Source organism: Spea bombifrons, chromosome 1, assembly GCF_027358695.1.
Source record: "Spea bombifrons isolate aSpeBom1 chromosome 1, aSpeBom1.2.pri, whole genome shotgun sequence".
Taxonomy (NCBI): Eukaryota; Metazoa; Chordata; class Amphibia; order Anura; family Pelobatidae; genus Spea; species Spea bombifrons.
In genome coordinates, this window is record NC_071087.1 from 15599489 (window position 1) to 15615099 (window position 15611).

General features: G+C 40.7%; 1 protein-coding gene across 2 annotated transcripts in view; it reads left to right on the forward strand.

The window, feature by feature from the left end:
* The window catches only part of CC2D2A (coiled-coil and C2 domain containing 2A), a 34825-nt gene extending 19570 nt beyond the window's left edge, over positions 1-15255 (forward strand). For both annotated transcript variants that reach the window (XM_053458293.1, XM_053458294.1), the window contains 19 exons: positions 541-688; positions 1271-1409; positions 1884-2087; positions 2312-2404; positions 2914-3005; positions 5575-5742; positions 7377-7482; positions 7634-7743; positions 8219-8315; positions 8820-8918; positions 9541-9717; positions 9967-10170; positions 10670-10759; positions 11518-11631; positions 12414-12548; positions 13022-13144; positions 13358-13416; positions 14065-14242; positions 14930-15255. In XM_053458293.1, the coding sequence (XP_053314268.1) occupies positions 541-688; positions 1271-1409; positions 1884-2087; positions 2312-2404; positions 2914-3005; positions 5575-5742; positions 7377-7482; positions 7634-7743; positions 8219-8315; positions 8820-8918; positions 9541-9717; positions 9967-10170; positions 10670-10759; positions 11518-11631; positions 12414-12548; positions 13022-13144; positions 13358-13416; positions 14065-14242; positions 14930-15118 (2525 nt within the window). In that variant the 3' untranslated portion in view covers positions 15119-15255. The remainder of the gene's footprint in view (positions 1-540; positions 689-1270; positions 1410-1883; positions 2088-2311; positions 2405-2913; positions 3006-5574; positions 5743-7376; positions 7483-7633; positions 7744-8218; positions 8316-8819; positions 8919-9540; positions 9718-9966; positions 10171-10669; positions 10760-11517; positions 11632-12413; positions 12549-13021; positions 13145-13357; positions 13417-14064; positions 14243-14929) is intronic.
* The last annotated feature ends 356 nt before the right edge of the window (positions 15256-15611 follow it).

Here is a 15611-nt window from a genome sequence, read left to right on the forward strand (position 1 = left end):
GATGATGTCATCGACCACATCATATCGACTATCACAATATGGTGCATTTTCTTTGTATTTGTGCATACAAGGGATACTTCAATGGATCCAAGAAGAGCGATGTCTATTGTTTATGTTAAAGTACCATGGATTAAGTTTACAGAGCGCTTATGGGCTTGACATTACTAAACAAATACAACAATATTCTTAAGCCTGTGGTAACGACTTTAAGGCTTGAATTCACTGAAAATCTTGAGGTTCCTTTGGCTTTCACCTGCTGCCGATATAAAAAGGACATTCCAGTCAAAGCAGCTTTGGGCACCAATGGAGACAACTACCAGAAAATGTAGAGATAGACACAAGTGCCAAGTTGGAAACCATTAGCTATGGTCTTAAGGCCCACAGGTGTGGATGGCGGGTCATATGTATGATGATATACAGGTGTTTTTTAATAATGAATGTTTCTTTTAGCATGTATGTGTGTATAAAGAACGCATTCATCTGAAGGTGGCAGCTGGTTTGTTTTATCATTATGTTTTATTTCATTTTTTTGGGTTTCAGATGTTCCATTTTCGTTTGAGGCAGATGGTAGCAATAAGATGTCTTTTATGACATCTGGAAAACTGTCCTACTGTGTTTCTTGGGGTGTTGGAGACAATGGCGTGCCTTTGGTCCCTCCTATTTCACAGCAAAATACCAGCATGCAAAGGTGATTAGAACTATATTCAACTGTAATGTGTATGTTTTATAAAGCATATGGCATTTTATTGTTTTCTTACAAACGTGTTAAATCATATTTCTTCGAACTGGAGAATGTAATAGATTCCTCATTAACTATGTCCATCATATGCCTTTTTAACCAGCTAGTGACACACGTTTTATGCTGCCCCTATATCCAGATAATTCTCTCATAAAGTTTATATAATTGTTTACTGATACATAAGGCACTTCAATCAAGATTTTTAATGAAGATTAGTAAATTAGAGATTAGTAAATGAGGATGAATGCGAAGATTCTTACTGTTGTGTGTCTTTGTAAACGTTTTCCTGCCGACATGTTCGTATGTTCGGTATTCGGGCTGAACAACAAAAATGTTCGTTTTCATGTTCGCCCGAATACACAAGTCTAGTAAGAACCATGGGCGGCAGGTAAGTATCCTTAGTACTGAGATTTCTCATATTATAAGAGTACTGGATCTTGTTCACCTCCCAATGCCAGTGCTTCCGGAGGTTTTTCCTTGACTCAACAGATCCAGGTCCATGTTGTAATTTGTTTTTTTCCCTCATGTTAGAGCATTCAATAGCCTTGATGCGATTGCATCTATCGGCGCTTCTGGATTAACTGATATGAAGAAATTGGCCAAATGGGCTGCTGAATCCAAGCTCGATCCAAATGACCCCAGCAACGCAGCTCTGATGCAGGTTATAATGGTAGTATATGCTATTTCTTCCTTTATTTATTAACTTTTGTTCAAGTCTAGACCTATTAGAAAAGACTGGTCTATTTAATAGAACTTTGATTTGCTTGCAGAAACTACAGTAGTCTGGAAAGAGAGACGGAAACCCAAAGTCTACCGCTTTTTTCATGTCTCCTTATATTTAATAATCTAGTAAACATTTTCAGTTGATTTAAGATATGACACAATAAGTAATTTTCTTTAATGTTAAGAAATGCGATATGGTCATGCCAGAAATTAGTCAGTTATACTGCCATCACAAGCCATTTGGCCAGGTTCCAGTTTAAGAATTGGCTATACTTCATTAACTAAATGCTATAAACCAAAAATAATGTTATAAGACAAATTCTTAACGGACATGAGATACCAAACATATTCCAAATAATGAATTAGTTAACAAACGTCATTGACCGTACGGTTTGTCCTTTTTTTTCTACGTTCTTTGTAGATTGCAAACTCGGGGGATGCCTGTGTCCCTGAATTTTTCAGACTGGAACAGCTGCAGAAAGAGTTTGATTTTGTGTCAGATGAAGAACTCAGCCGATCAAAACGCTTTAGACTCCTACAGCTTCGCAACCAGGGGGTAGCAGAATTTCGCAACTTCAAACAGGTTCCCATTAAGGAACGTGAGATCCCGGAAAAGATCTTCCAAGTAAGTAAAATCACTGCCGCAAACTGTAAAGAGGTGTGGAGATATTACAGATATTACTATCTGGCTATTTAAATCACCTGAACCACTGCTTATTGCTGTTGGAAAATACTGCTGCAAGTGCAAATAAAACGTTGCACTTAAAACGGAGAGATCACACAGTACGGTAATGAACGTAGATGTAGAGACTCTGTCTGACCAGTGTGTTCTTGTCTTCTGCCGTGAAGGATTACGAGAAGAAGTTGCATGCACAGGATGCGAGCACCACAGAGAATCATTTGGATGCACACAGAATCCTGGTCGCCAAGTACCTTCAGAAGGTCAGATAAATCTCTAGCAATTCTTTGCTTGTATACAGAGTATATCTTTCCATACCTCCCAATAGTCCTGTTTTTTTAGGTCCCAATTTCCAGGCACTGTTCTGGTGTCCTGGTTATCTGCCCCGCTGCCTTACTTTTGCAGCCAGTGGAGAGCATGGGCCCGTTGGGCGGTCCTCTGACCTCTGATCTCCCCTGACGAACCCAAGGAGGTAGAAATGAAATGCAGCACAGCTCTCACTTTGCAATTCTGGTTAGACAAGCTGGGGACCAAGCCTACCGCTCGTGCCCCTTCCCTGCCTTTAGTCGCTGATGAATAAACCAAGATAAACTAGCATGTTCACAGATCTATAGTAAATAAACATGATTTTCTGATGTTTAACCCCTTATGGACAATGGATGGTCCCTAAACCCATTGAAAACAATGCATTGTCATTAAGGGGTTAAACAACCATGCAATTTAATGTAGTTACCCGTCTCTCTCATGTTGTTACTGCTCTCTTTTTGGACAGGTTAAAGAATCTGTAATGAACCGTTTCCTGATAGCAAAGCATCATTTCATTCTCTCTGATGTGGTGGTTGAAGAAGGGATCCCGAGTCTTGGGTAAGTACCAATGTGAATAAATGTCTCTTTATGTATTGCTACAATACAGAATTAAAACACTTAATTCTTCATTTAAAACCCAAACATTATGCTTGATAAAAAGTGCTGAAGGGGTGATGAGATTGATATTAAAAAAAAGTGTAAATGAACACACGATACCACAGTAGGGAGCAGATTTTATGAGAGACTTATTGTTCAAACCATGCACTATAATGTAGTAAAAGTATTGTGGCAGAGTAAACATTCCGGTTCATTTACTAGAGAAGGCGTTGGCAGGAGAGTTGCAGTTTCATCTTGAAAACTTTATATTATGGATGATCATCCCCAATGTCTGTTTCTGCACACTGAGTTCAGGAGGTTGACCACAACTTCCCCTTTAGTAAATAAATCATAGATTAGCCTCAAGATGTCTAATGCCAGTGAAGTGAAGGCAAAGCACACAGGCATGCAAATATAATGTATGGTCTTATATGTCCTATAAATATATAGTCAAATCCGAATGTATAGCAGAAAGGATGCACCTCTTTAAGATAGAGGTTCTTAACATTTATCCTCTGAAGAGTGCAAGGTGTTCTGCTCGGAGAAGCAGAATAAGTGGCTCAATCAATCCTATCTGATGACAACCTGTTGTCTTATCTGGGGAGACTGAAAGCCCGTCATTTGGTGGGAAGCCCCCTCTGAGAGGCTGATGTCATAGTCCAGTATTAACGCACAGATCTGACGTTAGTAATTATTTTATGAAGTCATCCCTTTCCTTGTTGGGTAGATTGGCCTCTCGCTCATGGAAGCCAGTGATGCCGTCAGGTTATTTCTCATCACGCTTCCTACAGAATCCTGCCATGCCAGAGCTCTTCACACCTTTCAATTTAACTCTTTTACTGCTAAACTCCATCATGCGCATGTTTTTCTCCACTAGCAGAGGGTAGCTGTGTATCTAGATGCATGTCTCGTTTTTATGATAAAGGAGAGCCCAAGCTCTTGGTTCTTTCCATGTTTTAGCTAGTACCTGTACCTCTGAAACTGCTTGTGGCAAAAAGTTACCGATAAATAAGTACCACGTGTCTTATTGATTTTGCTTATACTCTTCTTCTGCTTTGCATGGTTTGCTAAGCTCCGGTGGCTCCGGGTATGTCATTGCTCGTTCCCATACTGCTTTTCATCAGACAATTAACCAAGAGCGTTACTTCCTAGACAACTGGCCTGCAGTTTCCAGATTAATTATGATATCTATCTAGATATATATATAAAAGCATTTTCAGTGCAGTAGTGATGCCTAGAAAAGTAATTACCTCTTGGTTATTGTCTGCATAACCATCCAACAAGCAAAACCTGCTCCATAACCTTGAGAACAATATTCGTACTGGGACTGGCAGATCCCACTTTTTTTTCATAGCTCATCTTTACTCGTTCTTTGTACTTGGTGAACCCAAAAGCTGGCGTCCAGATGGGGGATTTAAAACTTGCGTTTGATTTCCTGCCACGTATGCTGGAGTCCCAGCGCTTCCCCTTCTTCTTTACCTTTCAAGCTGGTTTGTCCTTGGGGAACGGAGGGGACGTAGGTTAAGAATGTGCTAGGAAGGGGTCTGGTCTTTTGAACATTATTTTTGCTAGTTTTAAGTCTCTTCACTTGCTTTTTGTTGTGCTCTCACTCATTATGGAGCAGATTTTAGTTTGTTAGTCATTGTAGCACCGATTTCAATCCTATTTTTAAGGTCCTCCTCGTGCAATTTTCTAGAAAATGGCTTAAACATTGTAATAAAAAAATTAGATGTTTAAATGAAAAAGCTCAGATTTTAGGAACTGGATTTAATCCATAAACAAAAAAATAATTATCCAGACATGGTCACCTTTCAAACTGGTTTTAGGAGTGCAACCCCTACTACTGGTTGCTCACGCCGGCCTCGAACAGCGCATGAGCTCAGAGCAATTGCATATTAAACGGGGCAGTTATTCTTCATTGTTGATTGGACATCAATATAACAGACTATTATAATTAGACAACATCGTAGCATCAAGTCCAGCAACAACAGCCAAGGCCAACACATGCAAGCTGGAAATGATCATGGCAAGAAGTCCCTGCACATATATTAAAGAAATAAGTTAGATTCTTTAATTCCCCATGTTACATCTATTGAAGAACACAAAATCCCCAACATTATTTACAAATTCAAACATTAAAAATAAATCATAATGTTCTGAGCTCGTTGTACCTCCCTAAATGTCCATAGACCATGGACATTTCCAGTCCATCAAAACTTATTTCAAGCAAAATTGTGCCCTTTTATTTCTGGCAAATTTGTTGTATACTTAAACAATTTGTCATCTGGTTAGATTTCTGTGGATATTCTAAATCTAGGTGGACTTGTACGGTGCATTATGATGGTATCCATGTACATATTAATTATACAGATCTCGTAAGAACAATGGCCTCAGGACCATGTTTAAGCCATTTCTGGAAGACTTCACCGAGGACTGTAGTGTAGCTGAGCAGTTAGTACGGTAATAATAATCCAACAATAACATTTTGGAGCAAAACCATGAGAATGATGCATTTTCTAACTTTTGTCAGAATCCTTGGAATGGATCTATTTAAGCTGGCTGAGCCAAAACGCCCATTGAAGCCAAGACGGAAAGAAAAGAAAAAAGTAACTGCTCAGAACCTGTCAGACGGTGATATCAAGGTCCTTGTCAATGTCATTCGTGCCTATGACGTTCCTGTCAGAAAACCGGTGTCGAGGTAAAGCGTCTTATCCAACAGTCCTATGTGATTTGGGGGGGGGGGTGAAATTATTATTTATTGATTTATACAGTGCTATCAGTGGCGGAACTACCGGGGTCGCGACTGCGACCGGGCCCTGGAGTTCTGCCAGTCAGGGGTGCCCAAGGGGTGCCAAGCGGTTGCTGAAAACGAGCAACCGCTCGGCAACTTTTGGGCCCCCCTGACTGACAGAAATCCAGGATGCCGCTGTCGCTGATGCCGCTGTCGCTGCTGCCGCTGCCGCCGCCGCCTGCCTCAGCGCTGCCCAGAGTGCAGTGTTGGGAGCGTGAGGCGTTTGTCTCGGGTGCCGGCGCTTCACGCTGAGCGCCGGCATATGACATCATATGCCGGCGCTCAGCAGTGAAGCGCCGGCACCCGAGACAAACGCCTCACGCTCCCAACACAGTAACGGTGTTGACGGTAAGTGACCTACAAAGGGGGGGTAGGGAGGGAGTGGGTAGATCGTGACAAAGGGGGTAGGGAGGGAGTGGGTAGATCGTGAGAAGGGGGGGTAGGGAGGGAGTGGGTAGATCGTGAGAAGGGGGGGTAGGGAGGGAGTGGGTAGATCGTGAGAAGGGGCGGTAGGGAGGGAGTGGGTAGATCATGAGAAGGGGGGTAGGGAGGGAGTGGGTAGATCGTGAGAAGGGGGGGTAGGGAGGGAGTGGGTAGATCGTGAGAAGGGGGGGTAGGGAGGGAGTGGGTAGATCGTGAGAAGGGGGGTAGGGAGGGAGTGGGTAGATCGTGAGAAGGGGGGTAGGGAGGGAGTGGGTAGATCGTGAGAAGGGGGGGTAGGGAGGGAGTGGGTAGATCGTGAGAAGGGGGGTAGGGAGGGAGTGGGTAGATCTTGAGAAGGGGGTAGGGAGGGAGTGGGTAGATCGTGAGAAGGGGATAGATGGGTTGGGGGTGGGGGGGCCCTTAACAGATTCTCGCACCGGGGCCCTGAGGCTTCTAGTTACGCCCCTGAGTGCTATGATACTCCACAGTCATGTACAATGGAGTAGAACACAACAAGTAGTTCTGCTGAAACAGTCCCTGTGTTGAATGGAGAAGGACTTTACTTAGTGGTCCATTTGTCAGGCGAATTCCTGTTTCCAACATCTCTTTTAAATCTCTTTTAAATCCAAAGCATGCAATTCTTCCACCTTGCACCTTAAAGGGAAACCTCACTGCATATTTTTTTTTATTATTAGCACATTAACAAACACTGTTCTTTCTGCTTTTTTCAGTTCTAGTTTTTATATAATGTAGTGTTTTTGGTAATGCTGCATTTCAGTCATTTGTATGTGTTCTAGCTCTGTTATCATAGCCCAATCTATTAGACAGACACCCGGTTTGTTATCGCACAGCCTGTGCTGAACGAGACGGGCGCTCTGGGTAATGAAAATCTATGAGGGGCAAGTACTTTCCGTTAGCTTTGCCGGAAAGAATCGGCTCAGTGTGGTCTTTAAGCAGGGTAAATCATCCAATATATAACATGGCTGACAACAATGGCTGCCTCCGGGTCTGGAGATGAAGTTTATTGGAACAAAATTGAATAAAATCAACTTTTCTTCCGCTTGCTTAAAAAAAACCTGGTTCAGAGGTTTATTCACTAATCCCTCCTTTGTTCTTAGCAAACCAACACAACCATCCAGGTCTACAAGATCATTTAATGAGATGTTTACAGCAACTGCATCTCCACAAGCACAAGGACAGTCTCCTGAGTGGGTCATTAACCAGGTGAGTGCCTCTTTTCAGAATAATCAACGTGGGCAGATATTTCTGCTTTTAAGGTGCTATTCCACTTTAATTGTACTCTCTATGTTTCTATGGCAACAATATATCTTGTTAAAAAAATCCTTAAATGACGTTTTGTTTTGTGTAATCCTAGGTCTTAGTGCGGCCGTTTGTAGAGGTCTCCTTTCAACGCACCATATGTCAGACATCAACAGCAGATGGACCAAACCCAAACTGGAATGAAGAACTTGAGCTTCCATTTAGGTGCGATCAGAATATTCATATATTTGTGCATCCCTTAGACAACACATGAATACGCGTGCAACATGGATTCATCCAAGATGATAAAATAAGAGTTCTTGCGTATAGAATATCACAAAATGCATATAATTCACTATTTAAAGGAGAACTGGAAATATGTGGTCAATGACAAGGCCTGCTCATCAAAAATATATTTTCAACAGTAGTGTTCTGTTTTAAAATAACCATAGTATTTTGACAGCTGCACTGTCATGTAGAATGACTTGGTCTTCATCACACAGCCAGACTTTCTGACTAATAAAAGTCTATGGTGGAAATGACTTTATTAATTACCATAAAGAGTCATCTCAGTGTGGTGTTTAAGCAGTGAAAAAGGTCATGTGATTGGCTACAATGGCAACCTACAGATAAAGCAAACCAAGCTCTAACGGTATAACGGTGTTTATTAGTATTTGACTTTTCTGTCATTTCTTGGCAGAGCTCCTAATGGGGATTACAGCACCTCCAGTTTGCAGTCGGTGAAAGACGACGTGTTTATAAATGTTTTTGATGAAGTATCCTATGACATCTTAGAAGTAAGTATAAAATGTGCCCCTACGCCTTTTATGTTAATAAGAAGCTAGAATATGTTTTGAATGCAGTCAAGTGGATTAATTATCCACAATTCTTATTTTTATTCTACACCTGTTTAAAGTATAATAAGTCTAATATAGATTCAATGACTTAAGTGACTGCTATTTATGTAAATGAACACTTAAGAATATAGAGGGTTAAAATTCTCTACCGTTTGTAATGCAGCAGCTAATATAGGAAATCCAAGGAGATCCTGGGTATCAGTTCCATTCCATTGTGTCCATCGTAAGACAGGGCCAGTCGACTGGTATCCATTTAGCTGGTTTTAAAAGCCAACATCCATGAGCATCACCATTGGTGAAGAATCATGGGCATTGTGTGTGTGTGTGTAAATGTATGCATGTGTATATATGTATGTGTGTGTATATATATATATATATATATATATAATGTGTGTGTGTGTGTGTGTATAATATATATGATATAATACTTGTTATTGTCTTTAGGATGACCGTGAAAGAGGAAGTGGAATCCATACAAGAGTTGAGAGACACTGGCTGGGATCTATACGCATTCCTTTTACCACCATCTATTTTCAGACGAGGGTATGTCACGATTCTGTTATGTAAATGGTGACATGGTAGAGACACTTAAGCCTGGAAGTTTTGTTTTTATTGTTTTTGTCACTATGATGCGGACTGGTAAGCAGTAAAACCAGGGCCGGCCCTATAATGGGGCAGACTGGGGCAATTGCCCCAGGCTGCACTTTAGAAGGGGCGGCACTTTGCCGCCCCAAGCGCTTTTTTTTTGTTTTTTTTTTGAAGCGGAGGAGAGAGAGAGGGGCACCGAGTGGTTTTCGCTTACCCGCTCGGCGCCCCTCTCTCTCTCTCCTCTGCGGCGAGTCTCCCTGTTCGGTCCCGGCTTGTAATGCAGAGCGCCGGAAGTGACGTCAATTTCCGGCGCTCAGCATTACAAGCCGGCACCGTGGCAGAGCAGGGAGACTCGCCGCAGGACTGTTTAAAGGTAAGTACCGGGGGGGGGATCGTAGATTATGGCGTCGGCGTGGGGGGGCGGCGTTTTAAACTTCGCCCCAGGCGGCGTTAAGTCTTCGGCCGGCCCTGAGTAAAACTAAGCCAATAATGAACAAATAATACAGCGGCCAGCGGCAGAGCCCTAAATACTTACCTGAACCCACTAACTGCATTGTTTTTCTCCATTTTTTTTTAGATTGAGGGCACTTTTCAGATCGAAGCTCCCCCTGTTCTTCTGGGATACAGCAAGCAGCGGGCGATGGGCAGCGAAGGGGGTTATGATGCCGTCAGGAGTCTTTCTCAAGGCTCTTTTCTGACCTTGTTTATGACCATTGAACCCCAGCTGATGCCTGGAGAATCCGTAAGAGAAAAGGTGACTATAACTTTCTTTAGTTTTAAGATCCGGTAAAATAATTTGCTTCAGTGTCACGGCTCTTTATAACAGTCCCACTAATTAATTAACAAATTAACCCCTCCAGTCCTGGATGTTTTCATAACCATTTTTAACTTATGATTGTTAAAGCATGATTTCCCTTTTAAATAGCAGTAATGTGTCTCGCATGAATTAACTAAAGGAAATCTGTTTTTTTTTAATTTAAACTATATATGTATATTTTTAAAGTTTGATAGTCGGGAAGATGAAAAGCTGCTACAGGTAGCAGAGAAATTCCAGTACGAAGCAGCTACAAAGTTTCCAAGGCGGCAGTGCCTGACCACCGTAACGGACATCAACGGCACAATGGTTTTTGTAACCAGGTACATCAAGCCCCTAAATCCCCCGCAGGAGTTTCTGGATGCCAACCCAAATAATACACAAGCAGCTATGGTACGTAAGCGCTAAACAACACACAATTACCATTTAGAGAATATTTTCCCAAAACATTGTAGAATTTGTTAAATGATCTTTATGTAGGTTAGTATTTTGTGTTTATTTCTGGACTATTCATGATTTTCTGTGTTTCCAGTTTTTTTTCTCCCAGCCATAGAAACATAGAATTTGACATCAGATAAGAACCGTTTGGCCCATTTAGTTTGCCCCCTTTTTTCCTGCTTTAAAGGCTTAAACCTTAATCATCCCTCCGCAATATACCCTTATCCGGAGTTCCTTTGTTAATACTCTTTCATTGGGCCAACATAGAAAAAGATCTGAAGAAGGGACCTCCTGAGTTCCTGAGGCATTATGTGAATCCACATCTTTGTTATGTTGGTCCTCCTTTGCATTTGGCAGAGCCAGTGATGATGTTCTGAACAGGACTTGTCCGTATTCGACATCCACTGTTTCCAGAGCTCTGCGTGAATACGTGTTTTCTTTTCTTATCCCGCAGGAACTAGTGGCACGTTACGTCTCCCTGATCCCGTTCCTTCCTGATAACATATCGTTTTCTGGCATATGCGATTTGTGGAGCACAGCAGATGTACGTACAATTACTTCCTATCATACTTACACGTGTGTGTATAATATATATATATATATATATATATATATATATATATATCTAACACGTGTGTGTATAATATATATGTACACAGCTGTAAACACATGGTCAATGTTATATTTTTAAAGAAGGACAGAGAAGGACCTCAGCACAGGTTATTGATTAGATAACTCTTTGAGGTAAACCGTTTACACTAATAGACAAACACAAATAACAAGCTATAGGTAGGCGTAATAAACGTATCTAATTATACTAAAAGGGTAGAGTGACGGTTCCCTTCTTCAAGATACTCTGCGCTTTCTATACGTTGGTAAATGTGGACTCTCTGAACTTTGTTAATGGCGTTTGTCGCATGTGTTACCAAGAGGCAGCCACATTTACGGGCCGACCTATACTCGCACTAATACCCACCGTTTAGAAAGCCAGCAGAAAAACTGTATATATTGTGTTTACGAGACACATTGACATCTATACAAAGGCCAGAGAGAAACCATATAATGCAGCGGGGCTGGTAGAAGCAGACAGGCCAAGAGTAAAGTATAAGGAGAAAAGAAGTAGCTATAGACTACTAATTCTCCTAATAATGTCCTTTTTGAAGGAATAACTTATACATTCAGCATGCTGGTATACCAGTGACTGGACTATAACCATTTACGAACACACCAGCCAAGTCTTTTTAGCAAAGAATGTGTGTCTGATCTCAGTAATCTTCAGTATTTTTTTCCCCGATTCTTCAGCAATTCCTGGACTTGTTGGCCGGAGACGAAGAGGAACATGCAGTCCTGCTGTGTAATTACTTCTTGGCCATGGGGAAAAAAGCATGGCTTATAATAGGGAACGCTATTCCTGAGGTAAAGAGCTCTTCTATGGATTAATTGTTAGTTATTGTGCATAATAATTCCTTTATCCTGCTCAGCTGCCAGGCCATGTGGTGATGGCCACGTGAAGTCTATGATGTCTATACTACATTCATAGCACATTCATATTAGTGTAGATCATGGGCAGTTATCACGATCCAGCTACTGTAAAATTAGAACTATTAATGGTCATCTAGGACTAGACTCAATGCCTTTTTAAAGGTTTCAGGAGAATTTTAGGTCCTCAAAAACTGGAGATCTGCCTCGTACATGTCCCTGTATAACACACACACACACAGTGCAAGGATATACGGCTTATATACACACATTAAATATTAAGGGTTAATAATTGGTATATGCTTTAATCGCCCCTCTTTCCATATCTCATCTTCTAGTAACACCAGAATGTCTATCCACACCCAACTCCACCCATTAGCCCCACCCCTCTGTATAGTGAGCCCTGCCTTCCCAATATAGCCCCGCCCCCTCTGCCACAGCAGCAGGAGGGCTGAGCTCCGGGGTATGGGCCCTGTGAAGTGAAGGTATTTAAATCTGCCCGTCTTATTTAGGGGCTCCTGGACCAACAAGTGTTTGATTTTTGCACACATAACATCTGGTAAATGTAGGATGTTTATCGTTATTGCACCAAACAAAATAATACAGATTTTGAGATAAATAAAATTCTCACTAATGTGGTCTTTCCATGACGTTTATCCAGTTTGCATGTGAGAATGTTTTCCTGTTAGATGTTTATTGTAGTTTTGTAATGTTTATAGGGACCCACCGCCTACGTGCTGACCCTGGAGCAAAGCCAATACATCATATGGAATCCTAGCAACGGGCGGTTTTATGGCCAATATGACACCTTTTGTCCTCTGCAAAGTGTTGGCTGCCTGATTAACGCTGATAACGTAAGTGTGATGTTAGAAAGGTAGACACCTATAATTTAACTGAAGGTAAGAACCACTTGGTTCATCTAGTCTGCCCATTTCCCTGATGTACAGACTCAGACCTTAATCGGTCCTTCGTCTTGTCTTAGATTCAGGATAGCATTATGTCTCTCGCATGCATGTTTAAACGCCATCACTGTATTAACCTCTACCACTTCTGCTCTTACATCATCTCATTAGCATAAAGTACGCTAACTTGTCTTTACCTGTATTTGGAACATTTGAAAAGCTGTGAAAACCTTGTGGCTTAGGAGGTACTTTGGCAGATGTGTTAAATATTTACGTTCCTGCAAATTTGATGAATAGATCAGAGGAGCTTTATAGCCTTCAATAGAAGTTCTCCTCCAGAACATTGGGTGTTTACTCTCTTCTGAGTTCTCCATACACATGTTTAGGCCCTATCAGTTGACTTTTTTGTTGTGCGTTCTTTGCAGATTTGGTTTAATATCCAACAGTATGATTCTCCGATTTCCATGAGTTTTGACACAAGCAGACCTAAGTTGTGGAAACCATTCTTCTCGCGAAGTTATCCAAACCCTGGTCTTTCCAGCGTGCAGGTAATCACAATTACCTACAGATTTGCCTCTACAGCCAAATTACATCCTCAGTAAGGATGTTAAAATGTGTTGTTTTTTTATTTATTTTGTATTTGCTCCTGTTCTTTATACGCTCTAGCCATAATATTTTACCCTTTCTCATCATACATTAAAATATACTCTCAAATGAATGTATTTATGTTAAAATGAATAAGTATAATATTTTGTTTATAGCCTGAAGAGCTAATTTATCAACGTGCAGACAAGTCAGCGGCTGCGGAACTTCAGGACAGGTATGACAGCTTTGTGGACAAATGTAATGATATTGCAGGATAGATGCCCAGGTATTGTTGAATACGTTCATACATAAGGGCATTTGGCTCAAATAAAATTTGAGGTTGGGCACAGTGCTTATTTAGGCACCAGTACTGTTCCACATTCTCTGCTGAATTTAACACTTTCCAAATGCATTATTTTACATTTATCAATGTTAAATCTCGTCTGCTGTTTTTGTATCCAGTATTCCAATTTATTGAAATTATTCTGCAAACATTGAATATCTTGGTTAGCATTTACATATTCCGTGCCATCTGCAAATGTTTTGCCTTCTAATACCCACTTTATATATTGAAGTGGACCCCGGATAGACCCAACAGGTACCCCACTATAACCGAATTAGAGAAAGCTCCATTTACAACACCTCTCTTCCTTCTCTTCTCATAGTATGTCCAAATACAAATGCTCTCTTCTAGTCCTTGCCCCTTTATTTTAAACATTAACCTCCTACAAAGCACTGTATGAAATGCAAATGAGAATATTGTCTCTTGTATTTAGGGGATACATCAGATAAATATCTATATGGACCACAGACAGTTATACGGTTGTAGAAATAATAACACTGAAACATAATTGGCCTGTTTTTCTAATGCCTTTATCTGCAGGATCGAAAAAATGCTGAAGGAGAAAATCATGGAGTGGAGATCACGGCATCCTACACGCTGGAACAGATACTGCATCTCTACGCTCCGCCATTTCTTACCACTGCTGGAGCAAAACCAGGGCAAAGACGTCGAAGAAGATCATCGCACAGAACTACAGAGACAGCTTGGGGAATATAGGGTAAATCAGCCATTTTCAGATTTAAAAAACATATTCTGTTTGTGGTTTTCTCTCCAAGTCTCGTCTCCAAGTCTTTTTTCATATATTCCAAGCACATTCTACAATATGTACTCCTGTATTATACTGTAACTCTCCAGCAGTAATATGAGACATTTGAGAAATATGTCCAATCATTTTATTTTACTTTCCAAATTATGCAGAGTATAACGTTACACACAGTGTGTTCCAATACAACTTCAGATCAGAATTGTCTTAACAGCATCCTTGGGAAAATAACATGATGCATTTACAAGAATAACTTAAAATAAAGAATTAAAAAAAAAGTGAAAAAAAAGAACATTAAAAAAATTAAAATTAAATTTTTTTTGTACTCTTTCCTGTTTAAAGGCTGCCTGATGCCAATCTGTTACACATAGGGACAGTATCAGGAAAATATAGTGCCTCTTGCTCGGGTGACAGCCTCTACAATATATATATATATATATATATATATATATATATATATATATATACATTATATACATAATGTTGTGCAAAAGATTTAATTCCCGCTGTTGAGCTGGAATGGGTTTCGGAAGCCAAGTGTCTGTATTATGACAATATGACAAGTCTTGCTTTAGAAGAGAGTGATGGTTCTAAGTGATAAGTGCAATATTTTCATGAAAATCTTTTTTAAAATCTTTTCAGTTCTCCGGCTTCCCGATTCACATGGCGTTCTCTGAGGTGGGACCTCTGATCGAGGCTGTGTACAGCACAGGAGTCCACAACAGTGAAGTTCCCAACATAGAGTTTGCCCTGGCGGTATACGTCCATCCTTATCCAAAGAGCATCTATTCTGTATGGGTCTACGTTGCATCTCTCGTACGAAACAGATGAATAAGAACATGCTTCCATCTGTGTCAGTAATGTATATTTATTACACTTTGATCTCTAATGAGGAAAACAACCCTAATTGGTACAGACATTATTATTGCTAATCCTCCTGTAATGTTTCACTATAACTTTTGTCACGCTAAGTAACATTGTCTTGGATCGTTCAGCACTCGCAAACTGAATCTCTTCAAGGGTTGGAAGCCACAAGTTACTTCAACAAGTCTTTGTTGCAGGCAGTGATGTTCCTGGACTGGCGGTTTGAGTCTATGGAATTCCAACCCAATCATTGAGACCGTAAACCTGCCCTGGCTATCTCGGGGAATAAAAGATTAGAGCTATATAGTGCCTTCAAAACAAGACCTAAGCAAATTCTTCACCATTTGTATTTTCCATGGAAATATTTTGGTTAACTATACCGTAAAGAAGAACTTTGTAAATGACGACCATTTTCAGAAGCAGTCAAAAGGGGTGAAGATCAACAACAAAAGAACGGCAT